Consider the following 25424-nt stretch of genomic DNA (forward strand, 5'->3'; position numbering starts at 1 on the left):
GGCAGTGAAGAGGTAAAAAATATTTATTCACATAAAGATTTATCAAAACGCACGCACACAAAAGCAAATTTAAATATATTACATGTGATTTAATTGGAGGAATGTTCCAAGCCTGTGGTTTCGGGTGTAACAGCACGATTCTGGCCAGCTCCCCAGACAAACATAGAAACATAGAAGATAGGAGCAGGAGTAGGCCATTCGGCCCCTCGAGCCTGCTCCGCCATTCAGTGAGACCATGGCTGATCATCCAAATTCAGTACCCTGTCCCTGCTTTCTCCCCATATCCCTTGATCCCTTTAGCCTTAAGAAATATATCTAACTCCTTCTTGAATATATTTAATGAATTGGCCTCAACTGCCTTCTGTGGTAGAGAATTCCACAGGTTCACCACTCTCTGGGTGAAGAAATTCCTCCTCATCTCTGTCCTAAATGGCTTACCCCTTATCCTTAGACTGTGACCCCTGGTTCTGGAAGGTTTGTTTCTTATTTGCATTTAATTTTTAGAGTATATAACGTGTCAGTCAGACCTGGATTAGTTGCTGTGATTGAATTTTGATGTCTAAAGGCAAATTCTTGTTTACAGATCCTTCCACATTGTTACCCCAACCAGCTGTCTACTATGTTCCAGCTGTCCAAGCTGGCCTTCCGGGACCACCTACGCCCCTCGCCCCGCCACCCCCCCCCACCCCATCCAATGTCCTCTGGCGCACCAATGGAAAAAAAAAGAAACAATTTGCATTTATATCACGCCATTGGGACATCTCAAAGTGCTTTACAGCCAATGAAGTACTTTTGAAGTGTAGGAAATTACGGCAGCCAATTTGCGTACAGTAAGCTCCCACAAACAGCATCGAGGTAAATACAGGAAACTCTTTGGTATCTGGCACCGACGGGACCGGCGTGTTGCCGGTTGATTAAAAATTCCGGATGACGGAAAGGGTTATCTACCGAGGCTATTTTTAACAAACAAAAATTTAAAAAATCAAGAAATGTGCAGTATACAGTAATTGGGTACTCACCTACAGAATGTTGTGTTAAATGGATGGTGGAAGATGCTTGATTAAGTACAGTACTGCCAGTTGAGGGTAATCCATAACTCTTTAATTACTTAACAGTAAAACAAAACTTATACAGTAAACTGAAAAATGGCGGATCGGAAGAGACGACCGGCAGCGCGGGAGAGTCAGACTCCTGTTATTGAGATGTTCGGACTTCCGACAGCGCCAAGAAGCCGAGTAGTGGCAGTTTGGAGAACTACCCCCACTGACTAACTCAGCCACCGCGGGAGACTCGGACTCGGACTCGGCAACATTGCTGGTTATTGAGGTGTTGTTTTCGGAGTGAGAATTTTGCCGGTTAATAGAGAATTCCGGATATTTGGGTGCCGTTTAAACGAGAGTTTCCTGTAACCAGATAATCTGTTTTCGGGATGCTGGCTGAGGGATAAACATTGGCCGGGACACCGGGGAAGAACTCCCCCTGCTCTTCTTCGAAATAGTGCCGCGGGATCTTTTATGTCCACCTGAGAGACCAGACGGGTTCTTGGGTTAACGTCACATCCGAAAGGTGACAACTTCAACAATGCAGTGCTCCCTCAGTAACTGCACTGGGAGTGTCAGCGTTGATTATGTGCTCAAGTCTCGAATGAGACCTGAACCCATAACATGTGGCAACAGAGCCTTTAACCATTCATCCGTATTTACTCCTCTTCATTTCCATGTTCAGTGTATTGCTGTGGCAGACGCTTAGGACCAAACTTGGGGATGCTCAACTATACGTCAATTTTAATTATCAGTCGAAGGGGTGGGGGCGGTCTCCTATATTCTTAAATAGAGAGAAACTAGGCACTGTGGAGGAGTAAAGAGATTTGGGAGTCCATGGGGGAAAAATTCGGTATCGCCCCATTTGGGGCGCCATTATCGGCCGTGCACAAAGTTTAGCGCCTGGCGCTAATTATCGCCTCCGACGGCAAACTTGGCTTTTATCGCCCCAGGGGTGATTGGAGCGCTAAATCAGGCGCTTCACACCTGTCTTAAGGCGCAAAGGCCGAGGAGCGAGGCGCTACCTCAGAGCGCTGGCGAAGCTCATGTGATGTCAGTCAGCAATGGAACACCGACACACTGGCGCCGGCCAGTTCTTAAAGGGGAGGGTCGATCTTGCTCTCCATCCACATCCTGCTCATTGCAGCCTTGAATCTCGGCCTGGAGAGACCCGTACATCAAATCTGCTGGAAAGAACAATGGAGAGGCCCAGGGAAAGAGCTCAGAGTGCAGCCCCCATAGTCTCTTCTAAATCGATGCAAGGAAGGGCAAATCAAAATGAACCTGCAAAGTGCTGCTCAGTACCCAAAACTCCTTCACACATCGTTGACTATCTCCAGAAGTCTCTCTCTCTCTCTCTCCCTCTCTCAGAATGCGTGGTGCAAAAATGTCACCAACAAAAAAAGGCAGGAAGCGGTCGCCTTTAAATAGCGCTCCCCCAGTCCCTTCCTGACTGCAAAACGCTCCCCTCAACCTGTCGTTGCTAGCGGCAGGTGGTAAGGCAGGGGGCGCCACTCAATATCCGGTCCCGGGCGCTACCGAGGCGTTGCGCGCTCGACTGACGTCACAATCTGCCGGCGCAGGAGATCGTGGCGGTAGTGTTTAGCGCCGCTGCAAAATGTCTCGTTAATTTCTCGAGCGGCGCAAACATCGCCGCGCCCGGGCACGAGTTGCTTTGCGCCCCATTAGCGCCCTCTTAAGGCGCTAATGGGAGGCGCAAACCAACTGAATTTTTCCTCGTACATAAATCACTAAAAGCTAGTGCACAGGTACAAAAAGTAATCAAAAAGGTCGATGGAATGCTGGCCTTTACCTCAAAGGGGGTTGGAATACAAAAGTGAGGAAGCGATGCTTCAGTTGTACAGAGCATTGGTCAGATCCCAGCTGGCGTATCTGCGTTCCACATTTTGGGCACCGCATTTCAGGAAGGACATGCTGGCCTTGGATCCACAGAATGATCCCGGGCTTATAGGGTTAGATTATGAGGAAAAGTTGCATAAACGTGACTTGTACTCCTTTGATTTCAGAAGGTTGAGGGGAGATCTAATCAAGGTCTTTAAAATGATAAAGGGGTTCGATAGGGTAGATATAGAGAAACTATTTTCTCTGGTGGGGGAATCCAGAACAAGGGGTGGTGGGGGGAGGGGGCATAATCTTAAAATTAGAACTAGACCATTTAGGAGTGAGTTGAGGAAGCACTTTTCACACCAAGGGTAGTGGAAATCTGCAACTCTCGTTCGCCAAAAGGTTGGATGCTGGGGGATAATTGAAACTTTCAAGATTGAGATCGATAGATTTTTGTTAGGTAACGGTGTCAGGTGGGTAAATGGAGTCTTAAGTACAGATCAGCCATGATCTGCTTGAATGGCGGAACAGGCTCGAGGGGCTGAATGGCCTAGAAACATAGAAGATAGGAACAGGAGTAGGCCATTCGGCCCCTCGAGCCTGCTCCGCCATTCAATGAGATCATAGCTGATCATCCAAATTCAGTACCCTGTCCCTGCCTTCTCCCCATATCCCTTGATCCCTTTAGCCTTAAGAAATATATCTAACTCCTTCTTGAATATATTTAATGAATTGGCCTCAACTGCCTTCTGTGGTAGAGAATTCCACAGGTTCACCACTCTCTGGGTGAAGAAATTCCTCCTCATCTCTGTTCTAAATGGCTTACCCCTTATCCTTAGACTGTGACCCCTGGTTCTGGACTCCCCCGCCATCGGGAACATCCTTCCTGCATCTACTCTGTCTAGTCCTGTTAGGCTGCCCCTGTTCCTATTATGGAGTATTTTGGAGGTTTCGTTGTGTTTTAAAAAGCAGATATATCAGGGTAAATTTTGCAAGGCCCCGCCGCCGATGCGGAAGTACTGACGGGAAATCGGGCGCGGAGACCAGCGCTCATGATTCGTGGCACGACGCACTTTCCGATCATTAAAATCAATGACTGGAAAATGGGGGGTCGTTGCGAATCAGGCACACTGACCGCCATGTCCAGTTCTCCAATGAGCACTGTCGTGAAGACAGGCGCGTGACTGGTCGGGGAGCCTCACACAATTCGTCCTTTGGTGTTGCCTCTACATTTTAGAAATGTCCAGGTAACCCACTCAAAAAACCAGACTGGTATCGTACTGTAAACATTGACAATTTAGTGACGAACGGTAATTTAACCTTTTGCTGGACGAAAAGTTAAGTTACTCTTTAACTTTACGGTTTGGTTAAGTCTGGAATATTCTACAGCTGAGGGGCGTAGGAATTGCCTCATTCATGAGCGATGTCGGCGAGATCACTTTGTATCGTCATTCACAACTGAGAAAGGGCTCATCGAGTGTGCCAGCCTGCAAGTCCGTTTACAGATACCAACTTTCTTTCCATCCGGAAGCTCTCTCTCCAAATTTGTACATCAGTCTCCCATCCACACGTTCCAGGATTCCAGTTTTGTAATAGTGTCTGAGGAGGGGAGGGACGGTGGAGGAAGAACATCTGAGTTAAAAACGTTAAACTTTAACTCAAGTTAAACTAGCTAAATTTAATTTTATTAAATCTCAAACAACGCGATTTTAAAAATTATTTGCCCAGGTTTCTCCCCTGATGTCATTGAGTCGGTCGGCCCACTCCCGCTACAGACGCTGTGCATCGGCGCTGATGAGCTCGGTGGGGAGGCAGCAGAAGCAGCGATGGAGGCCACGACGACCCGCTGTAGCACGGCGGCCGGCAGCTCCTCGGCGGGAGGCTCGGAGGTCGAACTGCTAGGAGGGGAGGCGGCCAGCGGACCGAGGGCAGGGAAAGCAGGCCCTGGAAGGTCGGACACCGCGGGAGGCTCGGAGGTCAGACCGGGTGGAAGGAGAGCCAGGAAGAAGCAGGCCCCGGGACGTCGGTACCACGGCGGCTGAAGATTGTCGGGCAGGAGTGCGGGAAAGGCGGAGCGAGGCGAGAGCGGACCCTATTGTGATGGCGCCGATGAAGATGGCTGCCGTCCTTGTGGGCTCCGTGCGTACCAGGCAGCTAAGTGTCCTCTGCTGCTTGGTGCGCTCGGCTCGTTAAGAAAAAAGCATTTCACTGACTGGATTTCACTTGTTGTATTTGGTTATGTGACAAATAAAAATTGAAATTGACATTAAAATTGACTCGTTGCTCGTTCTATGGGTGCCAATCACCCTCTGGTACTTTCATTCTTCATGAATGAGCCTTGGGCTTTGGGTATCAGTAGGCTATGCTGGACCTCAGCCTGTCCTCATCCAGCATCGCACACATGCACCGTCCAGGAGTGACTGGACACAACAACAACATCTTGCATTTATATAGCGTCTTTAACCTCTCGTAGTGAAACGTCCCAAGGTGCTTCACAGCAGCGTAATCAGATAAAATTTAACACCGAGCTACATAAGGAGATAAAGGAGGAGAGAGAGGCGCTGCAGCAACTCGCCAAGGCTTCTTTGGCAGCACCTCCCAAACCCGCGACCTCTACCACCTAGAAAGACAAGGGCAGCAGGCGCATGGGAACACCGCCACCTCCAAGTCACACACCATCCTGACTTGGAAATATACCGGCTGTTCCTTCATCGTCGCTGGGTCAAAATCCTGGAACTCCCTCGCTAACAGCGCTGTGGGAGTACCTTCACCACACGGGACTGCAGCGGTTCAAGAAAGGCGGCTCACCACCACCTTCTCCAGGGGCAACGAGGGATGGCCAATAAATGCCGGCCTTGCCAGCGACGCCCACATCTCATGATGGAATTTTAAAAAAGACAGAGAGTTTTAGGGAGGGAATTCCAGAGCTTAGGGCCTAGACAGCTAAAGGCACGGCCACCAGTGGTGGGGGGGCAAAAGAAATCGGGGATTCGCCAGCGGCCAGAATTGGAGGGATGCAGAGATTAGAAGCAGCAACTCTGGCAGATTCCCCCATTCTTTCCATAGCCCAGGGCACTGAAACCAATTCAAGCTCCAGCAGAGATCAGCTGACTTGGCACAGACAAACTCTGGAGCTTGGGACCTAGTTTTGCTGAGTACTGTACTACATTTGTTAATGTTTTTACAATATAAATATATTTTCTTTATATGGACAGACAAACACAAGAGACAACAAAAGAGAAAAGAACCCCAGCCTGCTCAGTCAGTTATAACCTCTCAGTTCTGGTATCATATTTGTAAATCTTTTTTTTGCACTGTCTCCAGTGCCTCTATATCCTTTTTGTAATATTGAGACCAGAACTGTGTGCAGTACTCCCAAGTGTAGCCTAACCAAGGTTCGATACAATTTTAACAGAACTTCTCTGCCCTTTAATTCTATCCCTCTAGAAATGAACCTCCGTGCTTTTTTTATGGCCTTGTTAGCCTGCATTGCTGCTTTTAGTGGTTTGTGTATCTGTACACCTAGATCCCTTTGCTCCTCTACCCCCCTTCAGACTCTTATAACTTTTTATATAATGCCGGGGGTTAAAATTTGTTTTGGGCTCTAGCGTAAAATGGGCAGGATTGAATCAGCCGCCTGTTATATGCCTCGCTCGATGTCCAATTCCTTTGACTTCAACAAAACTGAATATCAAGCAGGGCGTATAACTGGAAGTCTTAAATGACCAACTCCTATCCCTCAGTCCTTTCTCTCTCCAGAATTGCAACTGCTTCTTACATAGAAACATAGAAACATAGAAGATAGGAGCAGGAGTAGGCCATTCGGCCCCTCGAGCCTGCTCCGCCATTCAATGCGATCATGGTTGATCATCCAAATTCAGTACCCGGTCCCTGCTTTCTCCCCATACCCCTTGATCCCTTTAGCCTTAAGAAATATATCCAGCTCCTTCTTGAATATATTTAATGTATTGGCCTCTACTGCCTTCTGTGGTAGAGAATTCCACAGGTTCACCACTCTCTGGGTGAAGAAATTCCTCCTCATTTCTGTCCTAAAAGGCTTACCCCTTATCCTTAGACTGTGACCCCTGGTTCTGGACTCCCCCGCCATCGGGAACATCCTTCCTGCATCTAGTCTGTCCAGTCCTGTCAGGACCCATTATACTTCCCATTTCAAGGTACTTTTCCCATATCTCTCACCCTTTGGCTGAATAAGTTTGGTCTGACTTCCGTTCTGACTCCTAGCTTTCTAATAACTTGGCTGCTGCCCCAGTTCTTCGAAGCCTTCAGCTCAAGGAGCAGCTCGTGCCAGCCCCATTCTCTCTTATGCTGTCTCCAGACGATCATTGTAATGCCACGGCGGCAGGTAGGGTCGCCAACTTTGGGTTGGACGTATTCCTGGAGGGGGGTCACCACGTGACCGGCTGTCTCCAACCGCCCCGCCCCTGCACTCCCGCCATGGGCCGCCCATCCTCGCGCTGCCCCCGCCTTCCCCGCGGCCAATTGGAACGCGACTAGATTCTTCATTACCCGATTGGATGACTCTTGGCTGTCAGTCAAACAGCATTTTTTTTTAAAGAGACATTTAAAAAAAGAAACCTGATTTCTTTTAATGCCCCTATGATTTTTTCTCCTGGGACAGTGTCCTGGAGATTAATCTCAAATTCCTGGAGACTCCAGGGCAATCCCGGAGGTTTGGCAGCAATGTTCCCGCTATGCTGCGCAGTAATCTGCAAGATCCCGCGCAGGTTGCTTACAGGCGGTTCCACTGGAAACACCGCACATGCGCAGAAATTTAAAGGGACCGCGCGTTGAAATAAAGAGGCCGCGGGCAACAAAGCGCAGCTCAGAGGCAACATTGGTTGGCAACGCTCGTTGTACGGGGGGAGACAGCTCAGCTGCTGGGCATTCCCAGTCAGTCAGAGGGAGGCGGAATGGTTCTGAGCTTCTACCTCAGCGCTCGGCTCAATTTCTCATAGTTCATGTGGATGTTCTTTTTCTCTTTGCCCCACAGCTGGGCGAAGGCACTGGACTTGATCACGCGAAAGATCCCCTCTCTCCGGTCCTCCCATCGCAAGATCTCGCAGTTCTCCACGGGGTTCAGCAGCAAGTCCCGGACAAACTCCCACAGGTGAATACTGTGACCTGTTGTATTTTATTTTTACACACACAATAAAGAATGATTAAACAACAACAACAACAACATATATTTACAGGAAACTCTCGATTTACCGGCACCTAAATAACTGGAAATCTCTGTTAACCGGCAAAATTCAGGAGTAGGTTCAGGTAAGTTTTACTTCATATTAGTGGCCGTTCCTGGATCTGTGGCCGTGTAACCGGGGTTCCTGCACCTGTTGCTATGCAACAGGGACGCCTGGATCTTGTGGCCGGGGTTCCTGCACCTGTTGCTATGCAACAGGGAAGCCTGGATTTGTTGCTGTGTACGGGGCTCTCGTACCTTTTAACTATACCTCTCTGTAATCCGGACTTTTTGATAAACCGGCACCACGCCGGTCCCGTCGGTGCCGGATAAAAAAGAGTTTCCTTTATAAGGCGCTGCACAGGAATATTTTAAGACGAAAAAATTTGACACCGATCCACATAAGGATAAATTAGGGCAGGTGACCAAAAGCTTGGTCAAAGAGGTAGGCTTTAGGGAGCGTCTTAAAGGAGGAAAGAGAGGTGGCGAGGCGGAGAGGTTTAGGCAGGGAATTCCAGAGCTTAGGGCCGAGGCAGCAGAAGGCACGGTCACCAAAGGTTGAGCGATTATAATCAGGGATCCTCAAGAGGGCAGAATTGGAGGAGCGCAGATATCTCACAGAGAGAAAGGAAAAAAAAGAAAGACTTGCATTTATATAGAGCCTTTCGTGACTTCAGGACATCGTGAAGAGCTTTACTGCACTCTTGGTGAGATTAGCAAATTCAGCACAGATCGGGGATTGAACCGAGTGTGTACGGCTCAGCTTCTCACAAGATACCCGAGGGTGCCTCGGCCGTGTGGTTGTACGAGAGCTTTGACTCGCACTTTTAGGGCTGGGATATCTTTTCCTGCATTGTGTTCTCAATAGAGAGACACCAGCACATCCCGAGCCAGGCTGGCTGCGAATAGAGAAGAGAAAAATAGATACAGATAGAAAAAGAAAAGAAATCAAAATAACGACAAGATAGAAAAAAGGGAGGGAAAAGAGGACAAGAGAGCTGAAGGAAAAATAAAGTAAGAACTTTCATTTCTATAGCGCCTTTCACGACCACCGGACGTCCCAAAGCGCTTTACAGCCAATGAAGTGCTTTTGAAGTGTAGTCACTGTTGTAATGTAGGAAACGCGGCAGCCAATTGCACACAGCAAGCTCCCACAAACAGCAAAGTGATAATGACCAGATAATCTGTTTTAGTGATGTTGATTGAGGGATAAATATTGGACCCAGGACACCGGGGAGAACTCCTCTGCTCTTCTTCGAAATAGTGCCATGGGACCTCATACATCCGCCTGAGAGGGCAGACTGAGCCTCGGTTTATCGTCTGATCTGAAAGACGGCACCTCCGACAGTGCGGCGCTCCCTCAGCACTGCACTGGAGTGTCAGCCTAGATTTTTGTGCTCAAGTCTCTCGAGTGGGACTTGAACCCACAACCTTCTGACTCAGAGGCGAGAGAGTGCTGCCCACTGAGCCACGGCTGACACCTGACAACCCTTTGAGTGAAGACATTTCTCCTCATCTCAGTCCTAAATGGCCAACCCCTTATCCTGAGACTATAATCCCTAGTTCTAGCCTCTCCAGCCAGGGGGAAACAGCCTCTCAGCATCTAGCTTGAAAAATCCTCTAAGAATGTTATATGTTTCAATGAGATCACCTCTAATTCTTCTAAACTCCAGAGAATATAGGCCCTGACGTAAGAAAACTCACTGAGCACTTGGTTGAGTATAAAACAAGGCTTTAATCAACTGTTTCACAACCATAAGATTCTAGGTACAGGAAACTTTTTTTTATCCGGCATGGACGGGACCGACGTGGTGCCGGTTCATCAAAAATTCCGGATAACCGAATGCTATAGTAAAAGATACGGAGAGCTGAGAGCTCCGTATAAAGCAACAAACCCTGTTGCTTGGTTCAAAACAATGGCCACAAGTTGCAAGCGTCTCTGTAGCTTAGCAACAGCTGCTGCCACACCCTTGCACAGCAACACATGGAGGAAGGCAAGTAATAAAACTTACCTGAATCTACTCCTGAATTTTGCCGGTTAACCGAGATTTCCGGTTATTTAGGTGCCGGTAAATCGAAAGTTTCCTGTACATCACTAGTTCCTGGTTACAAAAACGTCCTGGGCAAGCTGGGCCCACGCCTGAGTATTTATACCCCTTGGACGGCGCCACCAGCTGGCCGCCCAGTGTTATTTCATGAGTCATTTCTTCATGAATGATGAGATTCATGACAGGCCCATTCGACTTAAGCAACTCCTCACAAGGTTCTCTAGTAACTAACTGTATCATACTTTGATCTGGTGTTTGCTACACTGCACTGCATTTGCTTGAAATCGTTTTTCTTCCTCATCATTTATGGTCTCAGATTCAAGTTATCTGATTCAAGTACAAAAACTTGTATTTATATAGCGCCGTTGATGTGGTAAAACGTCCCAAGGCACTTTGCAGGAGCGATTATCCAACAAAATTTGACACCGAGCCACATAAGGAGATATTAGTACAGGTGACCAAAAGATTGGTCAAAGAGGTAGGTTTTAAGGAGCGTCTTAAAGGAGGAGAGAGAGGTAGCGAGGCGGAGAGGTTTAGGGAGAGAATTCCAGAAATTAGGGCCTAGGCAGCTGAAGGCACGGCCACTGATGGCAGAGCGATGAAAATCGGGGATGCTCAAGAGGCCAGAATTGGAGGAGTGCAGAGATCTCGGAGGGTTGTAGGGCTGGAGGAGCTTACGGAGATAGGGAGAGGGGTGAGGCCATGGAGGGATTTGAAAACAAGGATGAGGATTTTAAAATTGAGGTGTTAACAGCCCCAGCGGTGATCTGCTGACTCAGCACAGACCAGGGATGGAACCAGGGACAGTTCTGATCCGTATGAAGAGGTTCCACACTGGATGGTGCTGCGATCCAGTGGCGGGGATGGGGTTGGGTGGAGCTGGATAATTACTAATAACTCATTCCACTTACCTCGCTTGTGCCGTTTCATTCTCTGGTTTGAATCTTTCTCTTGCTGTTTGACGTCTGTGCTGTATTTGATTTTATTGGGAGATATCACTGTAATATGGATTAAAAAAACAGAGAGGCACCAATTAGTGATGAGTGTGGGTCGGTTTTAAGGTGTAGGCCAATGCCCGTTAGGAATTGGATTGAGTCTGCCTAACCTCATTTCTGGGTCTGGGTGCTGGTGGGGTGAGGTACAGTGGAGAGTTTGGGTGCTGTAGGGGTGAGGTACAATGGGAGAGATTGGGTGCTGTAGGGGGTGAGGTACAATGGGAGAGTTTGGGTGCTGTAGGGGGTGAGGTACAATGAGAGAGGTTGGGTGCTGTAGGGGGTGAGGTACAATGGGAGAGGTTGGGTGCTGTAGGGGGTGAGGTACAATGGGAGAGGTTGGGTGCTGTAGGGGGTGAGGCACAATGAGAGAGGTTGGGTGCTGTAGGGGGTGAGGTACAATGGGAGAGGTTGGGTGCTGTAGTGGGTGAGGTACAATGGGAGAGGTTGGGTGCTGTAGGGGGTGAGGTACAATGGGAGAGGTTGGGTGCTGTAGGGGGTGAGGTACAATGGGAGAGGTTGGGTGCTGTAGGGGGTGAGGTACAATGGGAGAGATTGGGTGCTATAGGGGGTGAGGTACAATGGGAGAGGTTGGGTGCTGTAGGGGGTGAGGTACAATGGGAGAGGTTGGGTGCTGTAGGGGGTGAGGTACAATGGGAGAGGTTGGGTGCTGTAGGGGGTGAGGTACAATGGGAGAGGTTGGGTGCTGTAGGGGTGAGGTACAATGGGAGAGGTTGGGTGCTGTAGGGGTGAGGTACAATGGGAGAGGTTGGGTGCTGTAGGGGGTGAGGTGCAATGGGAGAGGTTGGGTGCTGTAGGGTGTGAGGTACAATGGGAGAGGTTGGGTGCTATAGGGGGTGAGGTACAATGGGAGAGGTTGGGTGCTGTAGGGGGTGAGGTACAATGGGAGAGGTTGGGTGCTGTAGGGGGTGAGGTACAATGGGAGAGGTTGGGTGCTGTAGGGGTGAGGTACAATGGGAGAGGTTGGGTGCTGTAGGGGGTGAGGTACAATGGGAGAGGTTGGGTGCTGTAGGGGGTGAGGTACAATGGGAGGGGTTGGGTGCTGTAGGGGGTGAGGTACAATGGGAGAGGTTGGGTGCTGTAGGGGGTGAGGTACAATGGGAGAGGTTGGGTGCTGTAGGGGGTGAGGTACAATGGGAGAGGTTGGGTGCTGTAGGGGTGAGGTACAATGGGAGAGGTTGGGTGCTGTAGGGGGTGAGGTACAATGGGAGAGATTGGGTGCTGGTGGGGGTGAGGTACAATGGGAGAGGTTGGGTGCTGTAGGGGGTGAGGTACAATGGGAGAGGTTGGGTGCTGTAGGGGGTGAAGTACAATGGGAGAGGTTGGGTGCTGTAGGGGGTGAGGTACAATGGGAGAGGTTGGGTGCTGTAGGGGGTGAGGTACCATGGGAGGGGTTGGGTGCTGTAGGGGGTGAGGTACAATGGGAGGGATTGGGTGCTGTAGGGGGTGAGGTACAATGGGAGGGATTGGGTGCTGTAGGGGGTGAGGTACAATGGGAGAGGTTGGGTGCTGTAGGGGGTGAGGTACAATGGGAGAGGTTGGGTGCTGTAGGGGGTGAGGTACAATGGGAGAGGTTGGGTGCTGTAGGGGGTGAGGTAGAATGGGAGAGGTTGGGTGCTGTAGGGGGTGAGGTACAATGGGAGAGGTTGGGTGCTGTAGGGGGTGAGGTACAATGGGAGAGGTTGGGTGCTGGTGGGGGTGAGGTACAATGGGAGAGGTTGGGTGCTGTAGGGGGTGAGGTACAATGGGAGAGGTTGGGTGCTGTAGGGGGTGAGGTACAATGGGAGAGGTTGGGTGCTGTAGGGGGTGAGGTACAATGGGAGAGTTTGGGTGCTGTAGGGGGTGAGGTACAATGGGAGAGTTTGGGTGCTGGTGGGGTGAGGTACAATGGGAGAGGTTGGGTGCTGTAGGGGGTGAGGTACAATGGGAGAGGTTGGGTGCTGTAGGGGTGAGGTGCAATGGGAGAGGTTGGGTGCTGTAGGGGGTGAGGTACAATGAGAGAGGTTGGGTGCTGTAGGGGTGAGGTACAATGGGAGAGGTTGGGTGCTGTAGGGGGTGAGGTACAATGAGAGAGGTTGGGTGCTGGTGGGGTGAGGTACAATGGGAGAGGTTGGGTGCTGTAGGGGGTGAGGTACAATGGGAGAGGTTGGGTGCTGTAGGGGTGAGGTACAATGGGAGAGGTTGGGTGCTGTAGGGGGTGAGGTACAATGAGAGAGTTTGGGTGCTGTAGGGGGTGAGGTACAATGGGAGAGGTTGGGTGCTGTAGGGGGTGAGGTACAATGAGAGAGGTTGGGTGCTGTAGGGGGTGAGGTACAATGGGAGAGGTTGGGTGCTGTAGGGGTGAGGTCCAATGGGAGAGGTTGGGTGCTGCAAGGGTGAGGTACAATGGGAGAGGTTGGGTGCTGTAGGGGGTGAGGTACAATGGGAGAGGTTGGCTGCTGTAGGGGGTGAGGTACAATGGGAGAGGTTGGCTGCTGTAGGGGGTGAGGTACAATGGGAGAGGTTGGGTGCTGTAGGGGGTGAGGTACAATGGGAGAGGTTGGCTGCTGTAGGGGGTGAGGTACAATGGGAGAGGTTGGCTGCTGTAGGGGGTGAGGTACAATGGGAGAGGTTGGCTGCTGTAGGGGGTGAGGTACAATGGGAGAGGTTGGGTGCTGTAGGGGGTGAGGTACAATGGGAGAGGTTGGCTGCTGTAGGGGGTGAGGTACAATGGGAGAGGTTGGGTGCTGTAGGGGGTGAGGTACAATGGGAGAGGTTGGGTGCTGTAGGGGTGAGGTACAATGGGAGAGGTTGGGTGCTGTAGGGGGTGAGGTACAATGGGAGAGGTTGGGTGCTGTAAGGGTGAGGTACAATGGGAGAGGTTGGGTGCTGTAGGGGGTGAGGTACAATGGGAGAGGTTGGGTGCTGTAGGGGGTGAGGTACAATGGGAGAGGTTGGGTGCTGTAGGGGTGAGGTACAATGGGAGAGGTTGGGTGCTGTAGGGGGTGAGGTACAATGGGAGAGGTTGGGTGCTGTAGGGGGTGAGGTACAATGGGAGGGGTTGAGTGCTGTAGGGGGTGAGGTACAATGGGAGAGGTTGGGTGCTGGTGGGGGTGAGGTACAATGGGAGAAGTTGGGTGCTGTAGGGGGTGAGGTACAATGGGAGAGGTTGGGTGCTGTAGGGGTGAGGTACAATGGGAGAGGTTGGGTGCTGTAGGGGGTGAGGTACAATGGGAGAGTTTGGGTGCTGTAGGGGGTGAGGTACAATGGGAGAGGTTGGGTGCTGTAGGGGGTGAGGTACAATGGGAGAGGTTGGCTGCTGTAGGGGGTGAGGTACAATGGGAGAGGTTGGGTGCTGTAGGGGGTGAGGTACAATGGGAGAGGTTGGGTGCTGTAGGGGTGAGGTACAATGGGAGAGGTTGGGTGCTGTAGGGGGTGAGGTACAATGGGAGAGGTTGGGTGCTGTAAGGGTGAGGTACAATGGGAGAGGTTGGGTGCTGTAGGGGGTGAGGTACAATGGGAGAGGTTGGGTGCTGTAGGGGGTGAGGTACAATGGGAGAGGTTGGGTGCTGTAGGGGTGAGGTACAATGGGAGAGGTTGGGTGCTGTAGGGGGTGAGGTACAATGGGAGAGGTTGGGTGCTGTAGGGGGTGAGGTACAATGGGAGGGGTTGGGTGCTGTAGGGGGTGAGGTACAATGGGAGAGGTTGGGTGCTGGTGGGGGTGAGGTACAATGGGAGAAGTTGGGTGCTGTAGGGGGTGAGGTACAATGGGAGAGGTTGGGTGCTGTAGGGGTGAGGTACAATGGGAGAGGTTGGGTGCTGTAGGGGGTGAGGTACAATGGGAGAGTTTGGGTGCTGTAGGGGGTGAGGTACAATGGGAGAGGTTGGGTGCTGTAGGGGGTGAGGTACAATGGGAGAGGTTGGGTGCTGGTGGGGGTGAGGTACAATGGGAGAGGTTGGCTGCTGTAGGGGTGAGGTACAATGGGAGAGGTTGGGTGCTGTAGGGGGTGAGGTACAATGGGAGAGGTTGGCTGCTGTAGGGGGTGAGGTACAATGGGAGAGGTTGGGTGCTGTAGGGGGTGAGGTACAATGGGAGAGGTTGGGTGCTGTAGGGGGTGAGGTACAATGGGAGAGGTTGGGTGCTGTAAGGGTGAGGTACAATGGGAGAGGTTGGGTGCTGTAGGGGGTGAGGTACAATGGGAGAGTTTGGGTGCTGTAGGGGGTGAGGTACAATGGGAGAGGTTGGGTGCTGTAGGGGGTGAGGTACAATGGGAGAGGTTGGGTGCTGTAGGGGGTGAGGTACAATGGGAGAGGTTGGGTGCTGTAGGGGGTGAGGTACAATGGGAGAGGTTGGGCGCTGTAGTGGGTGAGGTACAATGGGAGAGGTTGGCTGCTGGTGGGGGTGAGGTACAATGGGAGAGGTTGGGTGCTATAGGGGGTGAGGTACAATGGGAGAGGTTGGGTGCTGTAGGGGGTGAGGTACAATGGGAGAGGTTGGGTGCTGTAGTGGGTGAGGTACAATGGGAGAGGTTGGGTGCTGTAGGGGGTGAGGTACAATGGGAGAGGTTGGGTGCTGTAGGGGGTGAGGTACAATGAGAGAGGTTGGGTGCTGTAGGGGGTGAGGTACAATGGGAGAGGTTGGGTGCTGTAGGGGGTGAGGTACAATGGGAGAGTTTGGGTGCTGTAGGGGGTGAGGTACAATGGGAGAGGTTGGGTGCTGTCGGGGGTGAGGTACAATGGGAGAGGTTGGGTGCTGTAGGGGGTGAGGTACAATGGGAGAGGTTGGGTGCTGTAGGGGGTGAGGTACAATGGGAGAGGTTGGGTGCTGTAGGGGGTGAGGTACAATGGGAGAGGTTGGGTGCTGTAGGGTTGAGGTACAATGAGAGAGGTTGGGTGCTGTAGGGGGTGAGGTACAATGGGAGAGGTTGGGTGCTGTAGGGGGTGAGGTACAATGGGAGAGTTTGGGTGCTGTAGGGGGTGAGGTACAATGGGAGAGGTTGGGTGCTGTCGGGGGTGAGGTACAATGGGAGAGGTTGGGTGCTGTAGGGGGTGAGGTACAATGGGAGAGGTTGGGTGCTGTAGGGGGTGAGGTACAATGGGAGAGGTTGGGTGCTGTAGGGGGTGAGGTACAATGGGAGAGGTTGGGTGCTGTAGGGGGTGAGGTACAATGGGAGAGGTTGGGTGCTGGTGAGATGTGCTTCATTGGGCTGAACAAACATTTCTTGTGCTCTATTTTTCTAATGTTCTCGTTACAGATGGATCTGAAATTTATTTAAGGGTGCTGTAAATCACCTGACAGGTACAGTTTGGTTACTTACGAAAATCAATACTGGGCAGGACTGGTTTAACCGGCAGGTCTGGTTGTTCGGTATTTCTGTGGTATGTTGTCACGGTTGCCAGCAAACCTGAAAGTGAAGCAGGAAACAAAGCAAGCATCAGGTTACAGCACAGTGGCAGAACGCAATCTGGCAGACGAGCTCTCGAAAACACTGCACTGGGATCCCCTGTAACATTGCACTGTGAGCCCCTGTAATATTGCAATAGGAGCCACATTCAATAGACTTCCTGTGTTAAGATGTCTGATTTGAAGCAATTGCAGCCATTCATGTGGAGAGCATTATTGTATTTTGATCCTGGAGATAGAGAGAGACACACAGGTAGGAGAGAGACAGAGACACACACAGACGTAAGGAGGAGAGAGAGGTAGAGAGGTTTAGGGAGGGTTAACCATCCTATAACCTCCAGCTTCTCTCATCTCTTCCCTTGACACTCAACACACTCATGAAGCCAACCAGCTATTCTTTTGATCACCTTCTTTCCCAATTGCTGGTCACCTAACCTCACCTCCTTGACCCCATGGTAGTTGACATCATCAAACTGTCTCTCCTCTGCTGGTCAGTGCTTCTACCTCCATCATTCTCACCAACAACTGGCCTATCTCTAATTTCCCTTTTCTTTACCAAGTCGCACAATGCCGTGTAACTTTGCTTCCATGTCTCCCACCACTCCTTGTTTGAGTCCCTCCAATATGGCAGCTGACCCGCCCACAGCGCTGGCATTGCAGTGGTCCAGGCCACGAATGAGTTCTCGTGTGATTGTGGCTGTCCGACTCTCCTCGTCCTACGCACAGCCTATGGCCGGGAATTTCCTCGCTGCTGCTCCCGCTTCTGGTGAAGTCACGGCGTGGTGGAGCAGGATCGGCTCCGAGGAAATTCCCGGCCTTTCTAAGAACTTAAGACATAGGAGCAGGAGTCGGCCATTTGGCCCCTCGAGCCTGCTCCGCCATTCAATAAGATCATGGCTGATCTGATCTTGGCCCCAACTCCACTTCCCTGCCCGCTCCCCATAACCCTTGACTCCCCTTATCGTTCAAAAATCTGTCTATCTCCACCTTAAATATATTCAATGACCCAGCCTCCACAGCTCTCTGGGGAAGAGAATTCCAAAGATTCACGACCCTCTGAGAGAAGAAATTCCTCCTCATTTCCGATTTAAATGGGTGCCCCCTTATTCTGAAACTATGCCCCCTAGTTCTAGATTCCCCCACGAGGGGAAACATCCTCTCTGTATCCACCCTGTCAAGCCCCTTCAGAATCTTATATGTTTCAATTAGATCCCCTCTTATTCTTCTAAACTCGAATGAGTGTAGACCCAACCTGCTCAACCTTTCTTCATAAGACAACCCCTTCATCTCCGGAATCAACCTCATGAACCTTCTCTGAACTGCCTCCAATGCAAGTATATCCCTCCTTAAATAAGGAGACCAAAACTGTACACAGTACTCCAGGTGTGGTCTCGCCAACGCCCTGTACAGTTGTAACAGGACTTCCCTACTTTTATACTCCATTCCCTTGACACTCCGTCCTTCTGCAACATCTCTCCTCTGCTGGTCAGTTCTGTGGCTCTGCTCACAACCTGTCACAGCCCAGGCATTACATCACCTACCCACAACAACATCTCCTCCTCTACCTGCTCAGTCTCCTCTGGTGTAACTTAGCAATCCATCATTTATACACCACTTTGTGGTGACACCATCCAGAAGCATGGAGCTACCATCCCCACATACTCTGGCAACACCTTGCTCTGCCTTTTTTTAAAGCCCTCCACTGACCCAGAGGCTGTATCTACAGGGATAGATACTCATGGTATAACAACAGACAACGCTGGAAAAACTCAGCAGGCCAGGCAACATCCGTGGAGAGAGAAACAGAGCCAACGTTTTGGGTCGAAGACCCTTCGTCAGAACTGGAAAAAAGCAAGAAATGAAACAGATTAAAAGGCAGTTTGGGGGCTGGGAAATGGGGGAGGGGATGAAAGAAGAGACATTAAGAGATATTCAAGGTGAGACGAGATGGTAATAGGACAGGTAAAGAAACAAACAATGGCTCTAGATGAAGTGTGAAGTGCGCTGGCAGAGTGAAAGACAGCCAGCGCATTTCACACTTCATCTCGAGCCATTGTCTGTTTCTTTACCTGTCCTATTACTGTCTCGTCTCACCTTGAATATCTCTTAATGTCTCTTCTTTCATCCCCTCCCCCATTTCCCAGCCTCCAAACTGCCTTTTAATCTGTTTCATTTCCTGCCTTTTTTCTCAGTTCTGTAGAAGGGTTTCGACCCGAAATGGTGGCTCTGTTTCTCTCTCCACGGATGTTGCCTGGCCTGCTGAGTTTTTCTAGCTTTTTCTGTTGTTATTTTGGATTTCCAGCATCCGCAGTATTTTGCTCTAGATACTCATGGTACCTGGTCCTGCATCTGGGTGTCTTGGATCACCTAGACCCACAAACCCAGGAAACTCAGGTTGATGGGAATGCACCGCTGTACTATAAACCTGCCGATTTTACGTCCATTTAAAGTAATGGACGGAAAATCGAGTGGGCTCCATGAAAAAAAAGGAAAGATGGAGGAAGCTGGTGGAGAGTTTAGCATTCTAAAGTAGATTCTAAACTAGATAATGGCCCAGAAATTCGGCTCTCCCCGGGGGAGTACGCACGGGGTGCTCACCCGTAGGCCGAATGGAATTGCCGGTTTCCTGCATGCACTGCGCATGCGCGGGAAACCGGCACTTCCGATCCTCTGAACGAAGAGGTTCAGAGGTCATACGCGTGCGCAGGGGAGGCTGCGCGTGCGCTTTGAACTTAGTTTTTTTTACAGGTTTTCCCGGGAGGGTAAGCCTGCAGGATTTACACATTTAAAAAGCAGGCGTAAGGCCTGCCTTTTGCAAGGTAAGTGGTCAATGAATTAAAATTAAAACATTTTTTCCACAGGTTTATTATTTTTAAATACTTTAAAGCAAGGTAAGTTTATTTTTAGCCCCGTTATAATATAAAATTATTTTTTTCAAAAATTAAATTATTGTTTAAAAGTTATTTAATGTAATTTATATTTATTTAAAAAGTTTGATTTTTTTTAAATGTATTTGAAGGTTTACTGCTATTTTGGGCCCGTAGTATTTATAAGTCTTGACAGGTCTTCCTGTCAATACTTATGAATGGAGCATTCCCTCCTCCGATTGGCTGCCCATGGCTCACGTGGTCCCAGGGGACGCATCGCACTAACTACGCCCCTGGGACACGCAAGCACAGCGTGCCGGCAGCTGGACCAGGCCCCGGAGCGGAATTCCACGGGGCCCTACAGCTCAACTGCCGGCGCGCAAAGTAAGTGCAGGTCGGGGGCTTGCACCCGCGGGAAGCCCCCGACCCGAATTTCTGGGCCAATGTTTCGCCTGGTCCTGAACAGTAGAAGCAGAGGACACGACCTGAGCTTGAAGAGCAGGAAATTCAAAACGTGATTAAGTGGTAAATCTATGGAACAGACTCCCCCGTGAGACGGTGGAAGCAGGTAGTGTTGATGCATTCAAATGCAAATTAGATAGATTTCTTTCTGAAACGAACATTTTGGGATGCAGTACATGAGTAATAGGAGACATGAGGTGTGGTAAGTGTAGCAAGCTTGAAAGGAACAGGTGACTTCTGTCTAAACTTTCAAACTACACACCAGTGTCATTTCTGTCAATTTGACACTCGCAGATGATCTGATCTGGAATATTCAAAGTCGTTCGTTGAGAGATTGAGGAAATCGGGAGCTCTGTTAGCAGAAAGACACAAATTTTCTCACCTACACTCACCTCCACTCAGAGGGTGGTAGGTCTGTGGAATTTGCTGCCCCAGAGAGCTGTGGAAGCTACATCATTAATAAATTTAAAACAGAAATAGACAGCTTCCTAGAAGTAAGGGGAGTTAGGGGTTACGGGGAGCGGGCAGGAAATCGGACATGAGGCTAGGTTCGGATCAGTCATGGCCCTGTGGGTGGCGGAGTGGGCCCAGGGGCCATGTAGCCTGGTCCTGCTCCTACTTCTTGTGTTCTAATTCTGTGTTAGATTTCAGGAGATGGTTCTATTCACAGGGATTAGTGAAGACCTCGGGAACAGGCTGCCAGCTAGGAGTCCTTCAAGAGTAAATTGCGCCTGTTCCTGGCTGGGGTGGAGATCATCTTTTACAGAAGGTAAGTACTGCAGGAAATACAGGGACAGAGTGATCTCCTGGACGAGTTTCGATCGCCTAGATGGGTCGGAGAGGAATTTCCCAGATTTTTTCTCCCAAATTGGCACATTGGGTTTTTTATCTGGTTTTTCGCCTCTCCCGGGAGATCACATGGGTTCGGGTGGAATAGAGAGTGAAAGTAGATTTGAGGTTAGGATCAGATCAGCCATGATCTTATTGAATGGCGGAGCAGGCTCGAGGGGCCGATTGGCCTACTCCTGCTCCTATTTCTTATGTTCTTATGTTATTACACCCAGGTGTCAGCCTTGACTTAGTAGGTTCCCAAAGCTCTCCACCGCTGGGGGTTTTCCTCACCTCATGTCTGGGTCTGTTGTAGACTCACTGATAGAGATCGATTGCTGTGATTAGTCAACAACTCCATTATCGTTGTGTCATGCGACTACCAGGATGGTAGACGTTGAACTAGATGGACCTTGGTCTTTTATCGTCTAGCAAGTCTTACGTTGGCTCTGCTTACCTTTGAAGATGTTGTGTTCCATGGAAAGGTTGGTATCCCTCATCTCCAGCGAGCTTCTGTCCGTTGCAGGAAGAAGGGGAGTGGGGATGAATGGAAAGAAGATCTCCGTGTCACCGCCTCCAAGGAAAATATCAGATCGCTCGGATATCATGGGATTCGAGAGCATGGTCAGTGCTGTGGAGAAGACATAGCAGATAAGGTGCGATGTCTTTGTTTTCCCCTCAGGTCTTCTCCCTTCCTCAAGATGCTGGCCCATGTTGGGATACGCCTCCATGGGTCCTGGCAGTCCCTGATACCTCTCCCAACTAGCCATTCTTCATGTGTCGCTAAACGTCATTAGGCCTGTTGGTGTTGAGAAGCATCACAAGCAGTCCCCCGATTCTGCCCTTGCCTGCTGTTCACACGCACGCACTTAGCCCAGTGGCACTGACGCCAATTAGAGTGCCTCAAATGTCTCCATGGCTAACAGACTAGGAATCAAACATGGGATCGTCTGGTCTATGTGGTTTAGCGATACACTGCAGGTGCTGTTGCCCACTAGCCCATTGGGGTACCTTATTACAAAGTATCTACAGCACAGAAACAGGCCATTTGGCTCAACAGGCCCATGCTGGTGTTTATGCTCCACACGAGCCTCCTCCCACCCCTCTTCATCTAAACCCATCAATATATCCTTCTAATTCCTTTCTTCCTCATGTGTTTATCTAGCTTCCCCTTAAATGCATCTATACTATTCGTCTCAACCACTGCCTGTGGTAGCAAGTTCCACATTCTCACCACTCTCTGGGTAAAGAAGTTTCTCCTGAATTCCCTATTGGATTTATTAGTGACTATCTTATATTGATGGCCCCTAGTTCTGGTCTCACCCGCAAGTGGAAACATCTTCTCTACATTTACCCCATCAAACCCGTTCATAATCCTAAAGACCTCTATCAGGTCACCCATCAGTCTTCTCATTTCTGGAGAACAGAGACCCAGCCTGTTCAATCTTTCCTGATAGGTATTTTTAAGGGGCAGTAGGGTGTCAGAAGAAAGTGAGTCTCTGGTATCTCAGAAAGTAGGGGGCCAAACTTTTTTTAACCGGAATAGTTTTGGTGAATTTTTTACGCGAGACTCGTGTACAGCACTCTGCGAAAAAGGCAGTGTTTTGGAGGTGAAACACTGCACGAGAGTATCGATTTCCCCCAATTTACTGGTGACACACTTGCACGGTTCATCAAAGTCGGTCATATTTTCCAAGCCAAGCTGCAGCAGGCTATAAAGAAAGTCATAACTCAGTACCTCCCTGCAGACTGGGAGCCGATCATTTTATTTTCTCAACCTTGCGAGCAGTGGGTGATTTGCTCTGAATCGGACTTACCTTTCCACAAGTACGTGCAAGGGAGTTAGCCGCATTTCTGTCTAAGCAGTGAATTTACAACCGATTTACACTGTCAGTCTCTCTGATGTGGGTCTGTTACGGTAGTCGGTTTCGTAAAGGATGGGTCTGTTATTTTCTTGTTCGAACAGACCCGGCTGCCAAATGCACTTATTTTATTACTAAATACATGTTTAAGATTTCAATGAAGTTCTTAGAACAAGTCAATAAAATTGTTGTCCTCAAGGATTTCTTTAAAGAACTTGCATTTATGTAGCGCTTAAGGTCATCTCAAAGTGCTTTACAACTGACAAAGTACTTTTAAAGTGTAGTCACTGTTGTAACCTAGGAAATGCGGCAGCCAATTTGCACTCCCACAAATAGCAATGAGATAAATGACCAGATTCAGGAAACTCTCATTTGAACGGCACCTATCCGGAATTCTCTATTAACCAGCAAAATTCTCACTATGAAAACTACAGTATACAGTCGTTTATAAGTTTTGTTTTACTGTTAAGTAATTAAAGAGTTATGGATTACCCTCAACTGGCATTACTGTACTTAATCAAGCATCTTCCACCATCCATTTAACACAACATTCTGTAGGTGAGTACCCAATTATACTGCACATTTCTTGATTTTTTTATTTTTGTTTGTTAAAAATAGCCTTGGTAGATATATCACAGAATCACAGAAACCTCACAGTACAGATAGAGGCCATTTCGGCCCATCGAGCCTGCACCGACACATATCCCACCCGATCCCCGTAACCCCTACACCAACACATATCCCACCCTATCCCCGTAACCCCACGTATTTAATCCCCCTAACACTAAGGGTCAATTTTTATCATAGCCAATCAACCTAACCCGCACATCTTTGGACTGTGGGAGGAAACCGGAGCACCCGGAGAAAACCCACGCAAACACGGGGAGAATGTGCAAACTCCACACAGACAGTCACCCGAGGCCGGATTCGAACCCGGGTCCCTGGCGCTGTGAGGCAACAGTGCTAACCACTATGCCACCGGAATTTTTAATCAACCGGCAACACGTTGGTCCCGTCGGTGCCGGATACCAAAGAGTTTCCTGTAATCTGTTTTTTAGTGATGTTGGTGGAGGGATAAATATTGGCCAGGACACCGGGGAGAACTCCCCCTGCTCTTCTTCGAAATAGTGCCCGTGGGATCTTTTACATTCATCTGAGAGAGCAGATTCATCCGTTTCATCCGAAAGACGGCACCTCCGACAGTGCAGTGCTCCGTCAGTACTGGAATGTCAGCCAAGATTTTGTGCTCAAGTCTTTAGAGTGGGACTTGAACCCACAACCTTCTGACTCAGAGGCGAGACTCCCGCCAACTGAGCCACAGCTGACACACAGCATCAAAACCGCCTGTGAACGATTGTTTGATTGACAGAATTTGTTAAAGCAAATACCAGCCGGTTACCTGTTCCGTTGACTGTCGTGATGATGTTGTTATAATCGCCCAGTCTGCAGTGAATGGGGACCGCTGGGGGCTGTTGGAAATACATTTCACCTTCCCAGGTAGCCCCAGCATACACAAGGTAGCAGGTCCGTGCGGTCAAGGAAGCACAACTCTCAGAATTAAAATTTCACCACCAGATGCAGAGAAACAAACTGCTAGAAGACTAGACCTGACCCCTGGGTGACAATCTTCAACAACTTTGGGAATATCCTTATCGCATGAGTGGCCAGAATGAACTGCCAAGTGTGTGTATATGTGTGTGTGTGTGCTTGCTTGTGGGCGTGAGAGTGCGATAGAGAGAGAGAGAAATAGTGCACACGTTTCAATCTTTTGCAGTTTATTTCCCTCTAAGGCTGCGATTTGTTGGACTGGTGCCACCTTACCTATACTAAGAACGGGTTTAACATCCCTCCCATTCTTGTGGTGGCAATATGATGCCGACGCTTGGCGACCAATCTCATGTTAGTCACTTGGGGAAGGCTGTTGGTGTGACTCTGGCAATGAATCCCCACCTTCAGGGGAGGAAATTGGAGTGGCACATTGTAAAGGGAAAAAATGTTTTATTTATTTAGATTGTTTTCTGGCTGTATTGGCTTTAATGTGTAGCAACAATGCTTCTTGGGGGAGGAGTTATCTGCACCTCCCATCAGAAAGTCATCCTAATCAGGTAGCCAAAATAAACACGGAACAAGAAAAATGGTCCATTCAGCCCATTACACTGGCTCCTTCCTCATACCATGTACAGTCACCTCTGTTATGGACTCTACCCCACCCATTTAACTCCCTGGGGAAAAATTATACAGGAACACGCCCTGACCACAAGAGATCGTTAAGCGAGACTACAGTTTATTTGATCTCTCCTCAATCCTCGTTGGAAGTGGGACTGAGGGTTATCGGGATGTTTAACAACACTGACTTTGAGGGGAGGGTTGGAGAAGAAAATGAGTGTTCCCTAAAGTCAACAAATGGCATGGGAGGAAAGTTCACACGGACACTGGTTGGAGCAGGCTTGATGGGCTGAATGGCCTTTTTTTTGCACTGCATTTTCTTGCATTCTTATCTTCACTGTTTTCCCTAGTCTCGTGTCCTCCATAGCAAACATTACACCAACTCTACCCCCTCCCCCAAATACTGTTGTGTCACTTGCAGTATTTAATCTTCTCAGTCTATATTATGCCAGTACCCCCCCAATCCTGCTCCCAACCAGATATTAATCCAGCTCCTTTTTGAAGGAATTAAACATCACAGTAGCAATTACTTTTGGGGGTGGGGTGGGGAACTTTTTATTCCTCTAGTCTTGCTTGACATAGAAACATAGAAACATAGAAGATAGGAGCAGGAGTAGGCCATTCGGCCCCTCGAGCCTGCTCCGCCATTCAATGAGATCATGGCTGATCATCCAAATTCAGTACCCTGTCCCTGCCTTCTCCCCATATCC

The 25424-nt window shown here is 49.5% G+C and overlaps 1 protein-coding gene across 2 annotated transcripts; it reads right to left on the minus strand.

The window, feature by feature from the left end:
* Nucleotides 1–7: 7 nt before the first annotated feature.
* On the minus strand, nt 8–24342 carry LOC147099519 (uncharacterized). 2 transcript variants are annotated; one of them, XM_085969743.1, is made up of 6 exons: nt 23948–24342; nt 21144–21317; nt 16444–16530; nt 11045–11131; nt 7835–8027; nt 8–4484 (listed from the first exon to the last, which is right to left on the minus strand). In XM_085969743.1, exons 1-6 carry the CDS (start codon nt 24030–24032, stop codon nt 4385–4387), a joined length of 726 nt encoding a protein of 241 aa, XP_085825869.1. In that variant the 5' UTR covers nt 24033–24342; the 3' UTR covers nt 8–4384. The 2 variants fall into 2 exon arrangements, with proteins under 2 accessions (XP_085825869.1, XP_085825868.1); XM_085969742.1 differs by lacking the exon at nt 23948–24342 and having other exon boundaries at nt 21144–21477.
* Nucleotides 24343–25424: the final 1082 nt, after the last annotated feature.

The sequence above is a fragment of the Somniosus microcephalus genome, chromosome 28 (assembly GCF_052327205.1).
Source record: "Somniosus microcephalus isolate GS21.2 chromosome 28, FLI_Smic_1.0, whole genome shotgun sequence".
Classification (NCBI taxonomy): domain Eukaryota; kingdom Metazoa; phylum Chordata; class Chondrichthyes; order Squaliformes; family Somniosidae; genus Somniosus; species Somniosus microcephalus.

What these genes read in the sequence shown, in the direction of transcription:
- LOC147099519 (XM_085969742.1), bottom strand. Translation starts at nt 21,456, where the DNA reads ATGGCTAGTTGGGAGAGGTATCAGGGACTGCCAGGACCCATGGAGGCG. An exon ending in CCTGCCCAGTATTGATTTTC is followed by an intron (nt 11,132 to 16,443) that starts GTAAGTAACCAA and finishes TCCATATTACAG; the next exon opens with TGATATCTCCCAATAAAATC. An exon ending in AAATTGAGCCGAGCGCTGAG is followed by an intron (nt 4,485 to 7,834) that starts GTAGAAGCTCAG and finishes TCCCCTCCTCAG; the next exon opens with ACACTATTACAAAACTGGAA.